We start from the raw sequence: 17,756 nt of genomic DNA, 5'->3' as shown, positions 1-17,756 counted from the left end.
GTGTGGCAATTGAAAGGACCTACGACCTAATTGATAATGCTTCGTCATCTCGTTGAAGGTAGTCAAAATGTTCCTAAAGTGCAGGCTGGTGGCTGACTCCTCTGTCTGAGAAGCATAAGTCCCGGTGCGGTAAGTGAAGCCTCGCGCCTTAGAGTGGGCTAGCTCGTTGACATTGGGAAGGCCTCCGACCCTCAAGCCAAGGTGAGCAGGGAACCAAAGAAGTGAATACTTGAAGACTCGATTTTCCATGTTTTTAGCACAATAAGAATAAGGTCTAACAGACAAAAATGACAAACAATGTATAGGGGAATTTATTAGACCCGATTGTAATGTGAATGTGAAGAAAAGGTGAAAAGTTAACTTGCCGTGAGTAGGAACCAAACCTGTGACTTTCGAATAACGCGTTCAATGCTCTACCACTGAGCTACCACGCCGGCTATTCTCCCCCCCCCCCCCCCAGCCACTTGTTTGGATTTATATGTAAATTTAAACGTGGGAGTGTCAGTCAGCGCCACCTGTAGCCGTGGCGGGGAGTCTGGCACACTTTTTATGAGCCTATTTGGCGTAACGTAGCACGTGAACTTATAACGAACTGGAAGCTGACTAATAGTCCCTCGTATACAACCTAATGACACAAAGCCTGCGAGTACGAGACCTTCGTTAATGAATAAAGGAAAAAAAGTGTATACTCATGGGCTCGTTTTTCAGAGTTTTTGACACAAAATAATACAATCTAACAGAAACTAATGCCAAGAATTGTATAGGGGAATTCATTAGACCCAACTGTAATGTAAATGTGAAGAAAGAAAAAGTGGGTGAAAAGATAACTTGCCGTGAGCAGGTACCGAACCTGCGACCTTTTAATAACGGTGGGTTTTTTTAACCCCACCGGCAAACCCCCCAGCCACTTGATTGGGTTTATATGTGGATATGTGAGTCCTTAAGTGTACACTTTTTTCTCTTATTCATTAACGAAGGGTCTCGTACTGGCAGAATTGTGCCGTTAGGTTGTATAGGAGGGACTATTTTTCAGCTGCCAGCTCGTAGTAGGTTCATGTGCTACTTGACGCCAAACAGGGTTATAAAGAGTGTGCCACACCCGCCGCCATGGCTACAGGTGGCGCTGACTGACATTTTCACGTTTAAATTCACATATAAACTAAATCAAGTTTGGTAGCTCAGTGGTAGAGCATTGAACGTGTCATTCGAAAGTCGCAGGTTTGGGTTCTGCTCACGGCAAATTATCTTTTCACTCACTCACTCACTTTTATTCCTCACATTTACATTACAGTAAGGTCTAATAACTTCTTCCATCGTATATATATATATATATATATATATATATATATATATATATATATATATATATATATATATATATATATATATATATATATATATATATATATATATATATATATATATATATATATATATCGCTGTTTGATAACCTTTCGCTCAATACAAAATAAAAAAAAAACATTCACCTTCCTTCTACATGCTTCGCATAATATAGATTTGTATAGTACGCGGTATCTGCCGAATTTTTTTTATCGGAAAAGTTTTTTTTTTACTCTAGCGTCCACTTTGACTTTGTGACGGAAATACGTCACGAATATGATGCTGTAAAGTATTTACGAACATATGGCAATGAAAAAAAGTGAGTAGCAATAGCTCTGCAGCGGGGCGTCGAACCTGTGACCTTCCGCTCTACAGCGTGGGATGCTAACCTTTAGGCAAACGAGCAACTCGCTTCCAACTCAGGAACGACAAGTCATTTATATATACAATGCACTGCTGGCGGTCATCGGAGCTCTGCATTTCAGCGCGTTTTTGTCATCAGTAGCGAGATGGCACAACGAGTGTGTACAGATCACGGGAGCGAAAGGGCAGGCTGCCGGGTGATATAGGACGAGCGTGCGCAGTACGCGCTCCCGGACAGAGTCGTGCAGCCGCCAGAAGGCACAGCGACGCGCCTCGGCACGCGCTCCCGTGGGCTCTAAAATTATGCACTCGACTGTACGCGCCCTCCAAAGGTCGTTGTGCCGCGCCACCCCGCGCGTCGATGTGCTCGCGTGCCGCCACATGGCGTGGCAAAGCGCGTATAGATGTTATCTAGCGTAGCGACTCACTCGCGTACTTATCTCTGGATTTGACCACTTCGTACCCATGGTGCTTCCACCGCAGGCTTGCTTTCAACTTACAGGAGTTAAACGGCCAGTCAAGAGTCTTTGAAACGCGCAAGAAACGCTCGCACATTTTTCCTGCGCGTGACCAAGCTCCTTGCACGCACAGTGACGTCAACTAGATGATCGGCGATGTGACGCAGCTCGTCAATCGGTCTAAACCAGGTCTCAACAAAGAGTAATGAATTTAATGTCAGCGATCACCGAGTTGACGTCACTGCACGCGGAAGGAGGTTGTTCAAGTGGACGAAAGATGCGAGAGCTTGTTTGCAGGGTGTAAAAAAATGTTGGAGCCTGTTGACTGTCCCTTTAAAAACAATACGAAGGTCCCTTCGCTCGCTGACATAGCCGCGTTTACGAAAGCAGCACGATATTCATATCCGAAAAAATAAGAATTCAATGTTGTTCGCGCTCATCCAGGTGTATTATTGTGTGTTCGCTTCGCACTTCTTTTAACCTCCCTGCCTACCTTCTTTGGTTTTTTTCTCGTACGTTTTTCTTTGTGTTATAGCAGCATACTTTGAGGCTCGAGCTGTGACAGTTGTTTGTCCGCGCTCTACTTATGTACGATCTTTTCGTGCATGCTTTCTGCTAACGGTATGCGCTGCAAGTTTGAAGCTGCCTGTCGTTCTTCGCGTTCTTCGTGTGACTGCAGCATTCATTCCTTCACAATTGTGGTGAAACAATGCACAATGAATGTTCAATTACCTCTGCAAGGACAAGTTTACATTTGGTTTATTTCAATTCTTTAAAGGCGGATCCACGACGTTTTTTTATCGTAATTGCTGGTGTACATATTTCTTATTGCTTGGAAGGTGGTGGAGGGGGGGGGGCGATTTCCATTTGATATATAATCGTGCGCTTGTGTTTAATGATGTCTTCCAGAAAAACTTTCCTTTTAAATAAAAAAGTACGTTTATTTGTTAACATGTAATGTATATGTACACTCTCGTTGGTACCGTAGTTCAAGTGCAGGGAACGCTCTCGACACAAATTTATATAGGAAACTCCACTGTGGTGCGGTGCACTTCACGATTAATTTCTTTGATGCTGTAGCTGCTTTGCTTTTGTGTGGTATAAACCTCATGGTTATGCTCTGCTTTAACAACTAAACACTCGAGGACATCACGAAAACTCTAATTTATTAATGTACAAAACATTACATAGTTCCTGTTACTATACACGCTTTATCCTTGTGTTATAGCGAATGCTACAATAAAGAAATCAGTCTTCTTTTTTTTTGATCCTTTGATTTACTTTTTGGCAGAAACTGCTTTTGGTTTGCGCACGTGCAGGGACGTCCCGCAAGATGGTGCTTTCAACCCGGTTCTTTTCAACCTTGCCTTGCTTGGCCTAGCGCAAGCTCACCCGGAAACAGTTAGTGTTTCGATATAGGCTGATGACATCTGTGTAGTGGCATCAGCAGTGACATGCCTACAGGGGCTGTGTTCCAATACTCACCGTAGACGGCTAAATAGACAGGTAAATGGACGGCGGCCATTTTAAGTCCTATTCCGATTCTCACGTAGCCGGCAAATTAGACAGCTTCGAGAAGACCACATCGAAGACAAATATGATGCAGGCTACTTTGCTGTCTAAACAAAATGGCAGCTCGGCGAATCGTTCAGATATGCTCAGATAGATCAAATCTCGCCGGAATGGTCGTCTGCACACAGGCTGACACTTCTGAAGACGCTCAATGTGAGTAATATTTATTCGTATTTGATTTCAACATGAAATAGGCCAGAAAATACAACTGTTACGTTTGTTTATTTTAAATTTTTTTTCTCGACGCGAGGTGGCGCATTATCGCGTAAAAGCCGTCTAATTGTGTTTAATTTCTCGGACAGCATGGGCTTTATGCTGTCTTCTAAGCAGTTTTCATAGACTGTCTACGTGCTGTCTAAGAATTGAAACACAGCCAGGCTTGAGCAAGGGTACAGAGGGCAGAGTCGCAAGCATCTCACTATCTTCGTACGCAAGGTCTAACAATTTCGACAGACAAATGTGCGCCGGTGACCTTCACGAGCAAGGCGATAACAAGTCACGCAATGAGCAATAATGGCCAGCTCATCTCTTACAAGCGCAGTGATCGTTATCTAGGTGTCGGTGTTGACCTCAACCTCTCCTGGAACCCTAATGTAGCTCACGTTAAAGCGAAACTCGTATCTACTGCCCACGTCCTGAAATTTCTCGCTGCAAAAAAGATGGGGTCTATCATGGAGCTTCATACTACAGCTATACTAAACACTTCTTATTGGAGTACTGCGTTACAGTTCTCCTCTGCATACTAAAACTTGCAAGTCATACATTCCAGTACTCCCGAGCCTGCAAGCACTGGCACTACGTGTTTGTTTCGGTCTACCACGAACCACATCAACAGCTAAAGCAGCTACGATATCTCGGGATCATACGGTTACTACCTACGTCACAACCAACATGCTGAGAGCCATCGCCGGCACATTTCACGAATGGTATTGAGCTATGTGTCGTTCCTGCCAGAAAAACGACCACAGGCATCGTTCTATAGGTTCGTCCACATTTATGGCTAAAAAGAAAAAAGGCAGAGCAAATGACGCTCCTGGGTTTTGTATGCTTGTGGACAAGGGCAAAAGCCTAAGAGGAAAATTAACAAATGGTGCAGTGCATAGGAAATCACACTGATGAACTAGAAGAAGAGGGCGAAGTAATTATTTTAGGAGACAAGAATACACACATAGAAGATATTGATGGATATACAGATGATGCTGATATATGGGGTTCGACGTCCCAAAACCACCATATGATTATGAGAGACGCTGTAGTGAAAGGCTCCAGAAATTTCGACCACCTGGGGTTCTTTAACATGCACCCAAATATAAGCACACGGGTCTACAACATTTCCGCCTCGATCGGAAATGCAGCCGCCGCAGCCGAGATTCGAGCCCGCGACCTGCGGGTTGGCAGCCGAGTACCTTATCCACGAGACCACCGTGACGGGGCGGATTGATATACTGAACCAACAGGCAGAATGCTAATAGATATGTATTAAAGGGATGGTTTAATCATTTGCAACAGCACTGAGAAATGCGATGGGCAGATAATGTGGCAGGTGGGGAGGCTGCAGTCGATAATAGACTACCCAATAATGTCTTATAGGAAGTATAATCGGCTAAGGGTGATGAACATAGATGAATAAGGGTCCAGAAGCTTAGGTAGTGATCACAAACGTATTAAGCTGAGTTTTACAAGAGAATTAAAATTAGAAAGGCGGAATTATGAGCAAACCTACGGTAATATTTATTCAGAAAGGCAAATAGAAATAGCAACTTAGGTAATCGAAATAATAATCACCGAGAATACTAAAACAGAAAGGAACACACAAATCTAACTCGATTGTCTGAGTTGGAGCTTGCTAAAATACGATTCAAATCAACCGAGAAAAGCAGCCACAAACCAAAGAACTGGTGGAATAAAGAAGCTAAGGGAGCCATAGTAAGACGTCAGGAAGCTTCCAGAGAACACAGGTATGCTGAACAGAGGTGTGAACTGGAAGATGATGTAAAAAAAAATGGGACAACTTTTTGAGCTGAAGAAGGGAAGCGTCCGATTTGATTAGTGAAAATATTGGAAAAAACGGGGCCCAATGAATAGGGAAAGTAAACAAAATAGATAGAGAGGCAGCTGCAAAGTATTAGAATTATCTAAATTCTCTGACTGTTAAGACAAGCATGAAAAAGGAAAAGGGGTTTACACCTACAGTTTAAGTTCTCAGACTAGAAGGAGATGAGGCAATGGAACATATAAAAACTATGATGACAGAAAAATCTAAACACCAAAAAAGCGCTGCATGCACCGTACGAGATGAAGATGGACAAATTCGCTCAGTGGCTCCACTGGGACAATGAGGGTGTGAAAGGGCATAGAGAAGAGTTCTTAATAGCACATCAACCGGCCCTGACGGCATCCCAATCATGCTAATAAATAAACTAGGACCAAACTCTAAGCAAACATTAAGAGAGGCAGCGAGCAAAGCAATATTAGATGGTCAAGCTCCCAATGCGTGGAAACTAAGCAGGATCAGCATGATCTATAAAGAAAAAGGGGACAAAGTCGATATAAAAACTGCCTTCCTATAACTGTGACATCAGTAGTTTACAGGCTGGTGATGCAGATAGTAAAAGAAAGACTACAGACATGGGTGGAGAATGAGGGGGTGCTGGGAGAACTACAAAATGGGTTCTGTAAACGAAAGAGGTTGGAGGAAAATCTGTTTTCAATGATGCAGTGTATTGAAAAAGCAGGAATAGAACACAGGACCCTCTGGCTGGCATTTTTAGATATCAAGGGAGCTTACGATAGTGTGATTCAAGACGACTTGTGGGGAATACTTGACACAATATATGTGGATGACGGAATAAGTAATCTTCTAAAGGATATCTATAAAATTAACAAGGTAGTTATCAAATGGGACGAACAGGTATCTGCACCTATATAGATACAACGTGGGCTTCGACAGGAACTTTTGCCTTGTGACTTTTGTTTTTTATGCTGTATCTCCAGAGACTAGAAGCTAAATTAGAGGGGAGTCGACTCGGATTCAGCCTCTCTTTTGCCAAGAAAGGAAATACATTGAACAGTCATTACCAGCATTAATGTATGCTGATGATATAGTATTGACAGCCGACAACAAAGAAGATCTTCAGAGAATGATAGACATCTGTAGTAATGAGAGAGATAGGTTAAATTTGAAGTTCAGCAGAAAAAAAATGGCAATCAAGATTTTTAATGATAACAAAGGCAGTGAGAATAAAATACAGCAAGTCACGCTAGAAATAGTGGATAAATACATATACTTGGGCGTATGGATAAATAATGGGGCTTAGTATCTAAAGAAGCCCAAAAAAGACGTAATGTCTAAGGGCACTAGTAATGCAGCTGTAATGAAAATAGGGCACTGTGGAACTGCAATAAGTATGACATTGTGTGAGTAATTAGGAAAGGCGTCATGGTCCTGGGTTTGACGTCCGGCAATGCAATCTTGTGCATGAAATCAGAAGTTCAAGCAAGATTGGAAATTAAAAAACGTGGAATGGTAGACCAACTTTGAGAGCACGCAGGAATACCCCAAATCAGGGGATATTGGGAGACGTAGGGTGGACATTGTTTGAGTGCAGGGAAGCCAGCAGCAAAATAGAGTTTGAGGAGCGATTGAGAAAAACGGGAGATGAGCGTCGGGCTTGGAAAGTTTTCAGTTACTTGTACATGAAAAATTTTACTAAATGAAGGAAACAAACTCGAAAATTGTCGAGCAACTATTTAGACAGCTCTATTACCCGTACTAGCTTTACCGGGGCCACCGTCATCCCATCGCGACACATCATCTCTTAGAAACTTCGTCACGTCAGCACACCGACTGGTTCAGAAATTCCTGCTCTGCGAGGTGCCATCGATTATATCAAGCAACAACAAGCTATTCAATGGGCAGTATTCTGCGACTCTAAGGCGGCTCTACTATATCTTTCATCGGCACTTCATCGCGGGTCGTATGAACAAATTGTGTGGGAGATCAGAGAAATGCTGCACTATGCGACCGAAAAAGAACACAACGTTGTGTTCCAGTGGATACCAAGTCATTGCGGTATCTCCGGCAACGACATCGCCAATGAAGCAGCCAGAAATGCACACGTACAAACAGACCCTCTTTCCATACCTTTATCTAAGATTAAGGCGGCTGGATACTTAAGAAAGCTGGCTCAGAACATGACACTCCAGAACTGGCAGTCATAACAGTTCACACATCATCGACTGTATGCTCTCGGCCCATCTCTATGACTGCGGCTACCTCCTCGTATTTCCAGGAAGAAAGTACAGCGTTGTGCTGTCTGTGTCTGGGCGTAGCCTTCACCGATGCCTACACATTTAAGATTGGGATGACCATCAGAGCGAAGTTCAACGATCACATTGTTGATGAGACTCTTGGGCACCCCGCATGTAACCTCATGCCATACACGAATGAGAGGATTGACCTCCCGAGTGTTCTAAATCAACTGGGCAGAAGTGAGTTCACGTTCGAGAAGTTATTGGGACTATGCATGGCTCTCGCTGCCCATCCTAGTTTCGAAAGGTAATAAAGACGCTGTTTTGTTTCCTCAAAGCCACCGGTCTGTTCATCGCTCGTGATGTGAAACTTTGACGTGTCGGTTCACTCAGGGACATTTTTCTCCTCCTCTGTACCTCTGCTTTCTCTTCTCTCATTCTTTAGTGCAGGGTAGCTGCCAGAGCTCAGCCATTCTTAACCTCCCCACATTTCTCCTTATGCTTTCTCAGTTTTAGTTATATGGGCAGCGGGCAACCATTCTGCTGACCACGCTTAACGCGATTGCATTATAAGGCCTGAGCTGCAGAAATTTTCATGCCTATGTCGATGCCTTGTTTTGGAGGAAGTTGCGGTATTGTTATTGAACGGAAAAGAAACCCAGACCACAAAGAAGAAGTATCAATCCACCGAGCTGGAATTAAACTCAGTAACACTACTTGACAGCCGGTTTTTAGCTACCGAGACACACTGTGCATTTTTTTAAGTTACACTTAAAATAAGAAGAAAAAACGCTCTATTGTCGTTTCAAATGGGGACTCGCACTAATACCCGCGGTAGTAGCGATGCAAGCAGATTCATACCACCTTATACGGACATGTAAAGGGTGGCAGCCAGACGCTCCCGTCGCCTCCTTCAAGCCGGCCTTCGTTACAGCGACACAGATACAACCGCTGGATACATGACCACACATTCCACAATTTTACAAGACAGCACTTCATACACAACACCGGCCTAACGGTGCACATTAACAAACACACACTCAAAAATAATATGCTTTAAAGGCAAGTCTTTGTCGCAATAAAGAAAGAATGATCTCTGCAGGTGTTACATCTTGTGAGTCACCCAAAAAGTACGTAGGTCAAAAGCCTGTCCACATCAAAGATGCGATGCATAGGGCTTCGTCTTCTTCAGTAACACAACCAACGTGCATCCGCATAGCTGCGTGCATTGCCTCAGGAACGCATAGTACAGACACTTCATTATTTCACACACTGAAGGACTTGTAGTAGCTGGCACTTCGTGACTGCATGTTTAGCAGGCATACATTCTAAAGCAGCTTAAAAATGATAACGTTGCACGCACATAGGTTCTTCATTGCACCATTGAGGTGTACTAGAAAATGTGAAAAGAGAATGTGAAGGCAATGCTAATGAGGACCAAATTCGAGATCGCGTTACACACTTGCGTGGCGCTGAAGTATCGTGCAAGAGAAGTAGATATAGAGAAGAAAGACAGGAAGGACAAAAGGAAAAAAGACTTTGGTTTAACCTGTGAGCCAATATGTGCACAAAGCTAATGGCCGCTAAGGTTTTGTGCAAATACTTCCCTTTGTGAGACGCTGGGGAATGTTTGTTTTAGAGCCTCCAGCCAATGTTTGGATTATGATGATGAAAACTGTTATGAGAGATATGATAGTGTCTCACGCGGTCGATCCTACTGCGCGTGCGAAACAGTTCCAGCTAGAAATCTGATATCCTTATTCGTAAATATAACATAAGGCACGCGAGACATGATTCCGCGAGCTTTTTTTCATCACTACCGTTTAAACAACATTATTTGATAATCATTCAGGTTATCTGTACAAGACGCCAGCGTTTCCTAATTGAGGTGCTCAACCGCAGTCTATACATTGGATACCTAGATGTCCTCATTCTGTGCAAATATTGAATAAAATTTCGTTAGGACGCCTTGTTTACGTGTCTTTCTGCTCATATGGTCTGTTTTTTTCGGCGCTGTTTTACAGTGAATATAAAGCAACTATCTCAAAGTACACTATGACAGCAAGTAGCAGTGTAAAGTGTAGAACTTTGAATCTGTTGCACACAACCACGCAGAAGAATTGAGAAAGCATGACATAGTTTTTCTAATAATAAAGGCCTAATATTCTAATTATTTTCTAACAATTAATAAAGGCTTCAGATTATTCTATTTAGATGAAAGGAGAAAGATAAAGCAGGACGATTGAATGATTGAACAAGGAAATGTATTGCAGTACAAAAAATGAAGTGGTGAAATTGAATTTAAAAAACAAAATTGAGAAGTTACATAAAAAGAGCAAAGATTTATTTTTAAACTGAAATGTTCAAAGCTTTGACAAATTCCTGCAATACGTCAGCAATCTTCCGGCCACTGTGACCAAAAAACAAAGCCCCTAAAGAAAATAGGTTTGCTTATTTAAATCTATTTAGAGGTGGCGAAAATGGCTTCTAGAGCACTTTTGCGGAAGGGAGAGTATATATTACAGGAAATATGTAATGCTCGGTTGACTCATTTACTCCGCAATAAGAACAATGAGGAGATTCTTCCAGACCAGCTGTGTTTCATTATGAATTTAGCTGTCGAGTCTGACAACGCAGGCTCGTGAATGCGAATACCGTTTATAGATTCAGACATATTTTACTATTTCAATAATACATGATGCGCCTGAATTCTGGTGTGTCCAGTATTGAAGGTACAGATAATTCATCCAACAATAGTTTCTTGTATAACCTAGCACCTATTATGAATTTAGATGCTGGTAAATGTTTATTAACAGGCCCATTTAACAATGACTTTGGCAGTGAATCAGCTATTTCATTCATAAACAGGCCTTTACGTCATGGAACGCAGGCTAACTTGAAGAAATTTCAGTGCGGGGCAACTAATGTTTTCAAAGTATGCAGAGCATGTGAGTTCTCATTCGTAGTAAGAATGTCACATACTGATAGTGAATTAATAAAAATTATTGCTGAACATATTGATGCCAAAGGAGAACTATATCTAACGCTAATATTCTGCTTAGAAAATGAGCACAATATCTGGAAGGTGAAAGCAAAACTAGAAATTTAGGACAAAAAAAAAAACTCGGCAGATCCCGTGTACGTTCGATGTTATGCGAAGCATGTGGAAGGACCGTGACCATGTTCTTATATTTTATTGAGAAACACGTCACAAAATGACACTAAATATATCTATAATTGTTGCACGCATATATATATGCTCAAGTGTTGCAGATGCTTATATACATGAACAGTTGATCGCACTTGTGCCCAACGATGCGAACAGGAACAGGAGTATCAGCAACACCAGAATTGATAAGGTGATATGGACTGCTGATGGTCGCAAGGACGGCACCCCTGGACACTGCTACATAAGTTATCTCCACCGCATGACACCTAACTACAATTTAGGTTATCCCGACGTGACGGCTGTATCAAAGGAACACATATGTAATGTTTATAAATATTGAATGGCCAACACTAAAACCACATTTTCCCAACGTTAGGGACTATTTAAAAAAGTAGTTAGGAGACCTGACATGCCTCTGTCGTCAAACACTTCCCTCCAGGCAGTAGTGGCACGTACCATGGGCGGTTATGTTCCGCTGGTATGCGGGTATATGTCACAGGTGATTGACACTTAGTATTTACCCAGAAACGACGAAAACATATATGGACAATTTCGACGCCGTTAATAGCCGACATCGGTAGCATCGACCCGACGTGTGCAAATATTAAATGTAAAGGTCCCAGGTGGAATCGAACCCAAACATCCCGAGTGGCAATCAGGCACTTTACGACTGAGCTACGCCACGTCCCGAAACTACTTGTCAAGGACACGAGAGTCTTCGTGAAATGTCAATGGTGGTTGTGGTGCTGCCTAATCAATTTTATGAACATTACATATGCACTTCTTTGATACAGCCGTCTGGTCGAGTTAACGTCAATTGGGGTTAGTTGTCATACGCTGAAGTTGATTTATGTAGTAGCGTCCAGGGCCAACATCCTCGCGAGCATCAGTGCTTCATATCACCTTCTGGTTTTGCTAATAAGCATGTTCCAGTTGGCATCGTTGAGCAAGTGCGAACAGCTGGTTTTTTAAACATCGGCAACTCTTCAACACATGTCTGTGCGTGCAACATTTGTACATATATTTAGCGTCATTTCATGACTTGTCACTTAAAAAAAATTGCAAAACGGTAATCTTCCATCCGCATGCCTCGCATAACGTCGATTTCTAGGTACGTGGGATCTGCCGAATTTGTTATGTCTTGGCGAGTGCGTCATATTTGTCAAACCATCTCATCCCCCATGCTAATTTTGGTTCACGCCAAGTTAAGAGGGTTTAAATAGATAGATAGATAGATAGATAGATAGATAGATAGATAGATAGATAGATATGCTTAAAGTCGCTGAAGTTCGCTAACAATTTGCATTTAAAAGTGAAACATTGGTAAAGAATGAGAAAGAAAGATCAAGGCAGAAAGAGGCAGAAAGCGAGATCGCACAAAAAGGAGACAGAAATTGAAAAAAAAAAAGATAGAAAGGCGAGCAGAGTTAAGGAAAGAAAGAAAGAAAAAGGGACACAAATTGGCCGAAAACCCTGCCCACCTTTCAGACTTGGAACTATAAGTACGAAAATGATACTATAAGTACGAAAATGGTACTATAAGTACGAAAATGTTTGATTCACCACTTTTCATTCCTTTGTGTAGGATAAGATGTACGACAGCAAAGCCTGCTTGACCTCACGGCTTCTGCTTTTGCTGTTCTCTTTTTAGCACCGTTAAATTATGAAGTGGGCCACAGTGAAGTAATAAAAGTATTTTTTTCCATACCTTGAACTACAGTAGGTTAGTATGTATGGGAAAGGTTATACAAACGTATGCGCTTGCCATCGATGGCTACACGCACGAGAAATTGTGCACTGTGAAAATACAGAGTGATGGTTTAGAATTCGTCACTTTTAGAATAGTATTCGTCACTTTTAGAAATTAGCCTTCATGCTAACAAGCCCCAAAATAAACGAGGGTGTCACCAAGCATGAATGGTTGGGGGCATCAATGAAGAACTTGAATAAAGTGGTATTGTTCCATTCGAATAATAACTTGAAATATCATGCTATCTTGTATGTGACACTTCTGTATAGCGCCCCAACTCTTAAATTGAGTTCCAGCAATGAGACGAACCCCTCACATCAGGAAGAAACCTCTGCGATCCCTTTCATTGATTGATTGATATGTGATGTTTAATGGCCCAAAACCACCAAATGTATATGACAGATGCCGTAGTGAAAGGCTCCGGAAATTTTGACCCCTGGGGTTTTTTTAACATACACCAAAATCTGAGCACACGGTGCAATCTCTTTCATGTGGTATGTTTGTGAGTGTGTGTCCGTGTGTGTGTGAACTTAGTGGACGTACGTCTCCATTGCGCTTTATGAACGCATCGTAGTGTACGAAAACCAACTGTCTACATCGAGGAAATGTGTTTACCAGAACTCACGTTGGCAGTGGGTGTCATATGTACAGGTGAGTAATAGTCAGCTGGAGACCACACCTGTTCTGTGGTTTCTGTAAGAAAAATATTAGAAATATGTATTATCGCTTAAGGAAACTAAAGCATATTGGTTACATGACCAGTTAGCTAATGTTCATTACCAGCCAAAAAACACTCCCTGAAATTGTATATCCCACGCAAAAGCACAGTTTCATGGTGTGGACGTTGCCAAAATTTCGAAATATGGCAGCATCCTTCGTCTATGAATCAGTATAACACGAAGTTGAAAAGTGCCTCGACGAAGTAATACTTTTTGTGTAATCATTATGAGACTTCGATGGTGTCAATTGGTACTTTCTAGTTCTAGCATCGTTGGATGCTGATGTACCTACGTTCAGCCTTAGTGCCACTACTCCATCGCAGCGACTAACTCCGCTCATTATTATCAGAGCGCTGTGGCAGTTGAAGCCATACCTGGAAACATCTTATCGTGAATCGAGTACAATGGTCACTTCAAGAAGCACTTTAATAGGTACTCTTACTGTGAACTTCTTCAAAGCGTTATCAATAATAAATGGAAACAGCATGGCGTGCACTCGCCAGTAATGTGGATAGCTACGCATTTGCTACACCTACACTACCACACGACGCTTCAGCAACACGGGAGGCAGAGATTCGCAGCTTGAGGTGCTATTCGTGGGACGCGCAGGTTGAGACGCGTTTCACATTAAGCTGGCCTCCTCATAGGTCCTTCAAGGCACCACGCTCGCTTGTCGACGTCGTTCCTCTTAAGGGCGAAGATCCATAAGGTCGAGGCTTGTCTGTTGTCGTGTCGTAGCGAGCCCATAGTACTAGAGCGCCCACCAGATGGCTCTGCGGCCCACAATTGATGAGAGCGATGAAAAAAAGCCATCTATCAGTAACTACCGAAAGGGCAAAAACGAAGAAAGGCGGGAGAGGTTTTATGATAATTTAAGGGGAAGCGCTTTACCGTTTGAGTCAAGATCGGGTTGCCTTCGAACACGCAGCCGTAAAGCGAGATTTAATAAAGAAGAGGAAAAATGTACATTCTGTACGAGAGCTACGAAAACAATGGGTCATGTTCTGATTGAATGCGGAGATATCTACTCAGGTATACATGTGGTTACAAGCCTACATGTGGCTTTGGGTTTTAGAGAAAAACATGGAAAGCTGAACACCTCCGTGGTAGAAGCAAGTAAGAGACGGTTAAAGTATTGGTGGCAAAAAGTACAAATAAATAAATAAATATATAGATAAATAAATAAATAAATACAGAGAAAAACAAGTGAGCAAGTGAGGTCAATCTGCCTGGAGAGGAAGAGTAGAACAAAAATTTACATTTTTTTGTTTCAATAAGATCAATTTATTCAAAGTAGATAAGGAATCCGAAGTATATGCGAGCCTGGTGGCCCACTCGTGCCACCAGGCTTGCAAGGCTGCCCGTTTTAAAGGGGCTGCTCATATAATTCGTTCATTGATTCACTCCCCCACGTGCCATCGATCCAGACGTGGTGAGGGCTCGTGCAAGGGTGGCGAAACGCGCATGAAGACAAGCGGACCCAGTGCTGAGAGCCCGTGAAGCGGAGGTGGCACGGAAGCGCCGGCAAGTGTATCCACAGGTGGTGTAGGTGAAAACCACTGTTCCTTCACTTGACTGACCACAAAGCAGTTATAATGAAATATTAATAAAAGCGACGTCTCACTATACCATATAGGGTGATGAATAAAACATTATTTGGCGTATATATCGTACTACATCCATGTTTGCTCCGTTTTTAGATCATCACAGACTAGACAAAATGTACTGGTGATTCATGGTTCACCAGAGTTACTGCCAGAGATTCATCAACTTATCATTTCCTTCGTGATTATGGCGGTATTTATTCTGCCCCACTTACTGCAGAAGTATTATTAGTAGGTGTCATCGCACGCAGAGTAGTCGGAGGAGAAATACTGTTGGTGCATGTGGAAACTGCTACTTCAACATTGAGCCGTCATACGCCGACACAAAGCGAAAAGCAAAGAACGTAACAGGAAATTCCATGCCAGCGCATAAGCCCAGACGCCGCGCTTCAACTCTATTGTCAATGAGTCGTTCTTTATCGGTGCTAGTATGTGTACTGCCGTATTACTCCTCCCTGTCTCACAGACTGTGGCACCGTGCCACCCCGTCATTGAAGAGCACCGAGCCAGAGATAGTTGGATTGGTTGTGTTGGTACAAAATGACAGAGAGTGCTTCTCAGCGCATACAACAGGTTCTCTGTTCATCTCCTCTATCCCCTCCTGTCATGTGCGCTGCTAAGCACTCTCTACCCAACCAATGTGTGAGAGATATAAGGCGCATTGGTGAAGTGAGTGTGTCTTTCGATAACTCAGTCGGTATCTGGCGCATAGCATCATGGCCTGAAAGAGCCGTAAATTCAATTCCAGGCGAAGGAAACTTTCTCTACAAAAATTTTTCTTTCTCTTATGGTGGTGTCTCTTTTATGAACGTCTTTCTCATGATGTAAATATGTCACTCTGCTTTTGGTGGAGCCCCGCGTAACACGCTTTCATGGTAGAAATTAAGCTCCTTTCTTGAGGAAAATGATTTGATACAGAGCAAAAGACAATCACCACACAAAAGTAACGAACACATTAGCGTATGAAACGTTTCTGCACATTATGCAAAAGTCATACATTCCAGCGTCTTCGCAGACGCACACGTCCATTCTTGTTTGTGTATCATGATAAGCGTTACGATTTAAACTGTGTAGCAGCACAGAGAAGCCTGGGCAGTGTTCGGAAGTATTCATAATTTATTGGTAAGTGATAACTTCTAGAACTCGTTAGCTCGAAAAAATGAATCGATGGATGAATGAGCTTTATTATGTCAATAGAACGCGCCTACATACGTTGCGGGCTGCTTCCACGTCAGAACAGAATGAACTAGTCTCTCTGCTGATTAGCTGGGCCGTTAAACTGTCCATAACTGTTTGAATTCGTAGCTGGTAATAGCGCCGTCTTATTTGGAAGGCGTGAAGACTTCACCGCAGCGTAACGCAGGGCACCACCAGAGCATGCGATCTAAATGACCTATATACTATTGCAGAAGGAGAGCGTATTACTTGGCTGTATTTTAGAATACATCTTGTGCAATAGCGCGGGGCAAGGGTCCACCCCGAATCGAAGAAGCCTGACTTCAAGCTCTGACACTCAGGCTTCCTCTAGCAGGTGAAAAGCATCCGCGAAAATGAAAGAAAGAGTACATATTTAAGCATTTTTTCCAATATTCGAAAAGATTGAGACATACTGTTCAGGGCCCATATGACAGCTTTCATATGTATCTTTTTCCACAGTTCCTGCTTTGTTACCTCTTGAGTTGCGTAACAACCGACAGCGTAGGCATGACATTGCTCGTTTATTTTTTTTTTCTTTAGAGAAGTACGCATTTCCAGTACTTTATGGCACACAACCTCGGTAACGAACGCCGCTGTGCATTCAGTGACCACTTGGGTGAGTTTTTTTATATGTCATTCAACTTTGTTTAGAGGCACCTACAAAAACCCTTAGTTAAGGGTGGTCATTGCTGTGGTGATGTAGCGTTCACATTTCACTAGGCAATAATGCTAGGTCCTGGTCTTACAGTGATTAGGTGTTCGGTCCCTGTTGACCCTTTTGAATATCAGCTATGATCAGTGAAGTTGTGACTGTATAGGTGGATCAGGAGTTCAGCTTTTTCACCTCAGCCCACAGAGGAATTGCATAGGCAGTGTAGAAGGGTCACATGCTCAGGGAACATAGAAAAGTTTCATTTAGCTCCTGAATCTTTTGCTCTTCAAAGCGTTTGGCAAGATCTCCTCTTTGGCTGCCTTAAAACGCGTAAGCACAAGCAGGATAACGCCGTCCCAACGCACACGTTTCCGTTATGATTTGGGAACTAAGTTGTCTGTAACTTTCAAGGACGATATATGCAATGGTGAAAACATATCTAGCATTCTAATATACATAATTCTCTACATAAAAGCAGTTCACTAGCCCATCTACTGGGGCTTCATGTGCATCGCTTTCAAACCTCAGGTGAGTCAAATATTTCAAAAAAGATTAGCCATGTTGAGCATTACATTCTGTGAGATCTTCTACAAACAACATTCTTGTCTGACTGGTGAAAAAATTCTTCGGTATTGTTTGGCTGCTGGTGACTCACAACGACAGTGTTGCTTCAACGTGCG

At 42.5% G+C, this 17,756-nt stretch overlaps 1 protein-coding gene across 2 annotated transcripts in view; it reads right to left on the bottom strand.

Annotated features, from left to right (window-relative positions):
* The window catches only part of LOC142768494 (uncharacterized), a 102,156-nt gene that overhangs the window by 78,962 nt on the left and 5,438 nt on the right, over window positions 1–17,756 (bottom strand). For both annotated transcript variants that reach the window (XM_075870484.1, XM_075870485.1), the window contains exon 2: window positions 13,530–13,597. In XM_075870484.1, coding sequence (XP_075726599.1) covers window positions 13,530–13,597 — 68 coding nt within the window. The remainder of the gene's footprint in view (window positions 1–13,529; window positions 13,598–17,756) is intronic.

This window comes from Rhipicephalus microplus, chromosome 8 (genome assembly GCF_043290135.1).
Source record: "Rhipicephalus microplus isolate Deutch F79 chromosome 8, USDA_Rmic, whole genome shotgun sequence".
NCBI lineage: Eukaryota > Metazoa > Arthropoda > Arachnida > Ixodida > Ixodidae > Rhipicephalus > Rhipicephalus microplus.
Note: the sequence above shows the minus strand (reverse complement) of the source record. Positions and strands in the feature narration are given on the sequence as shown.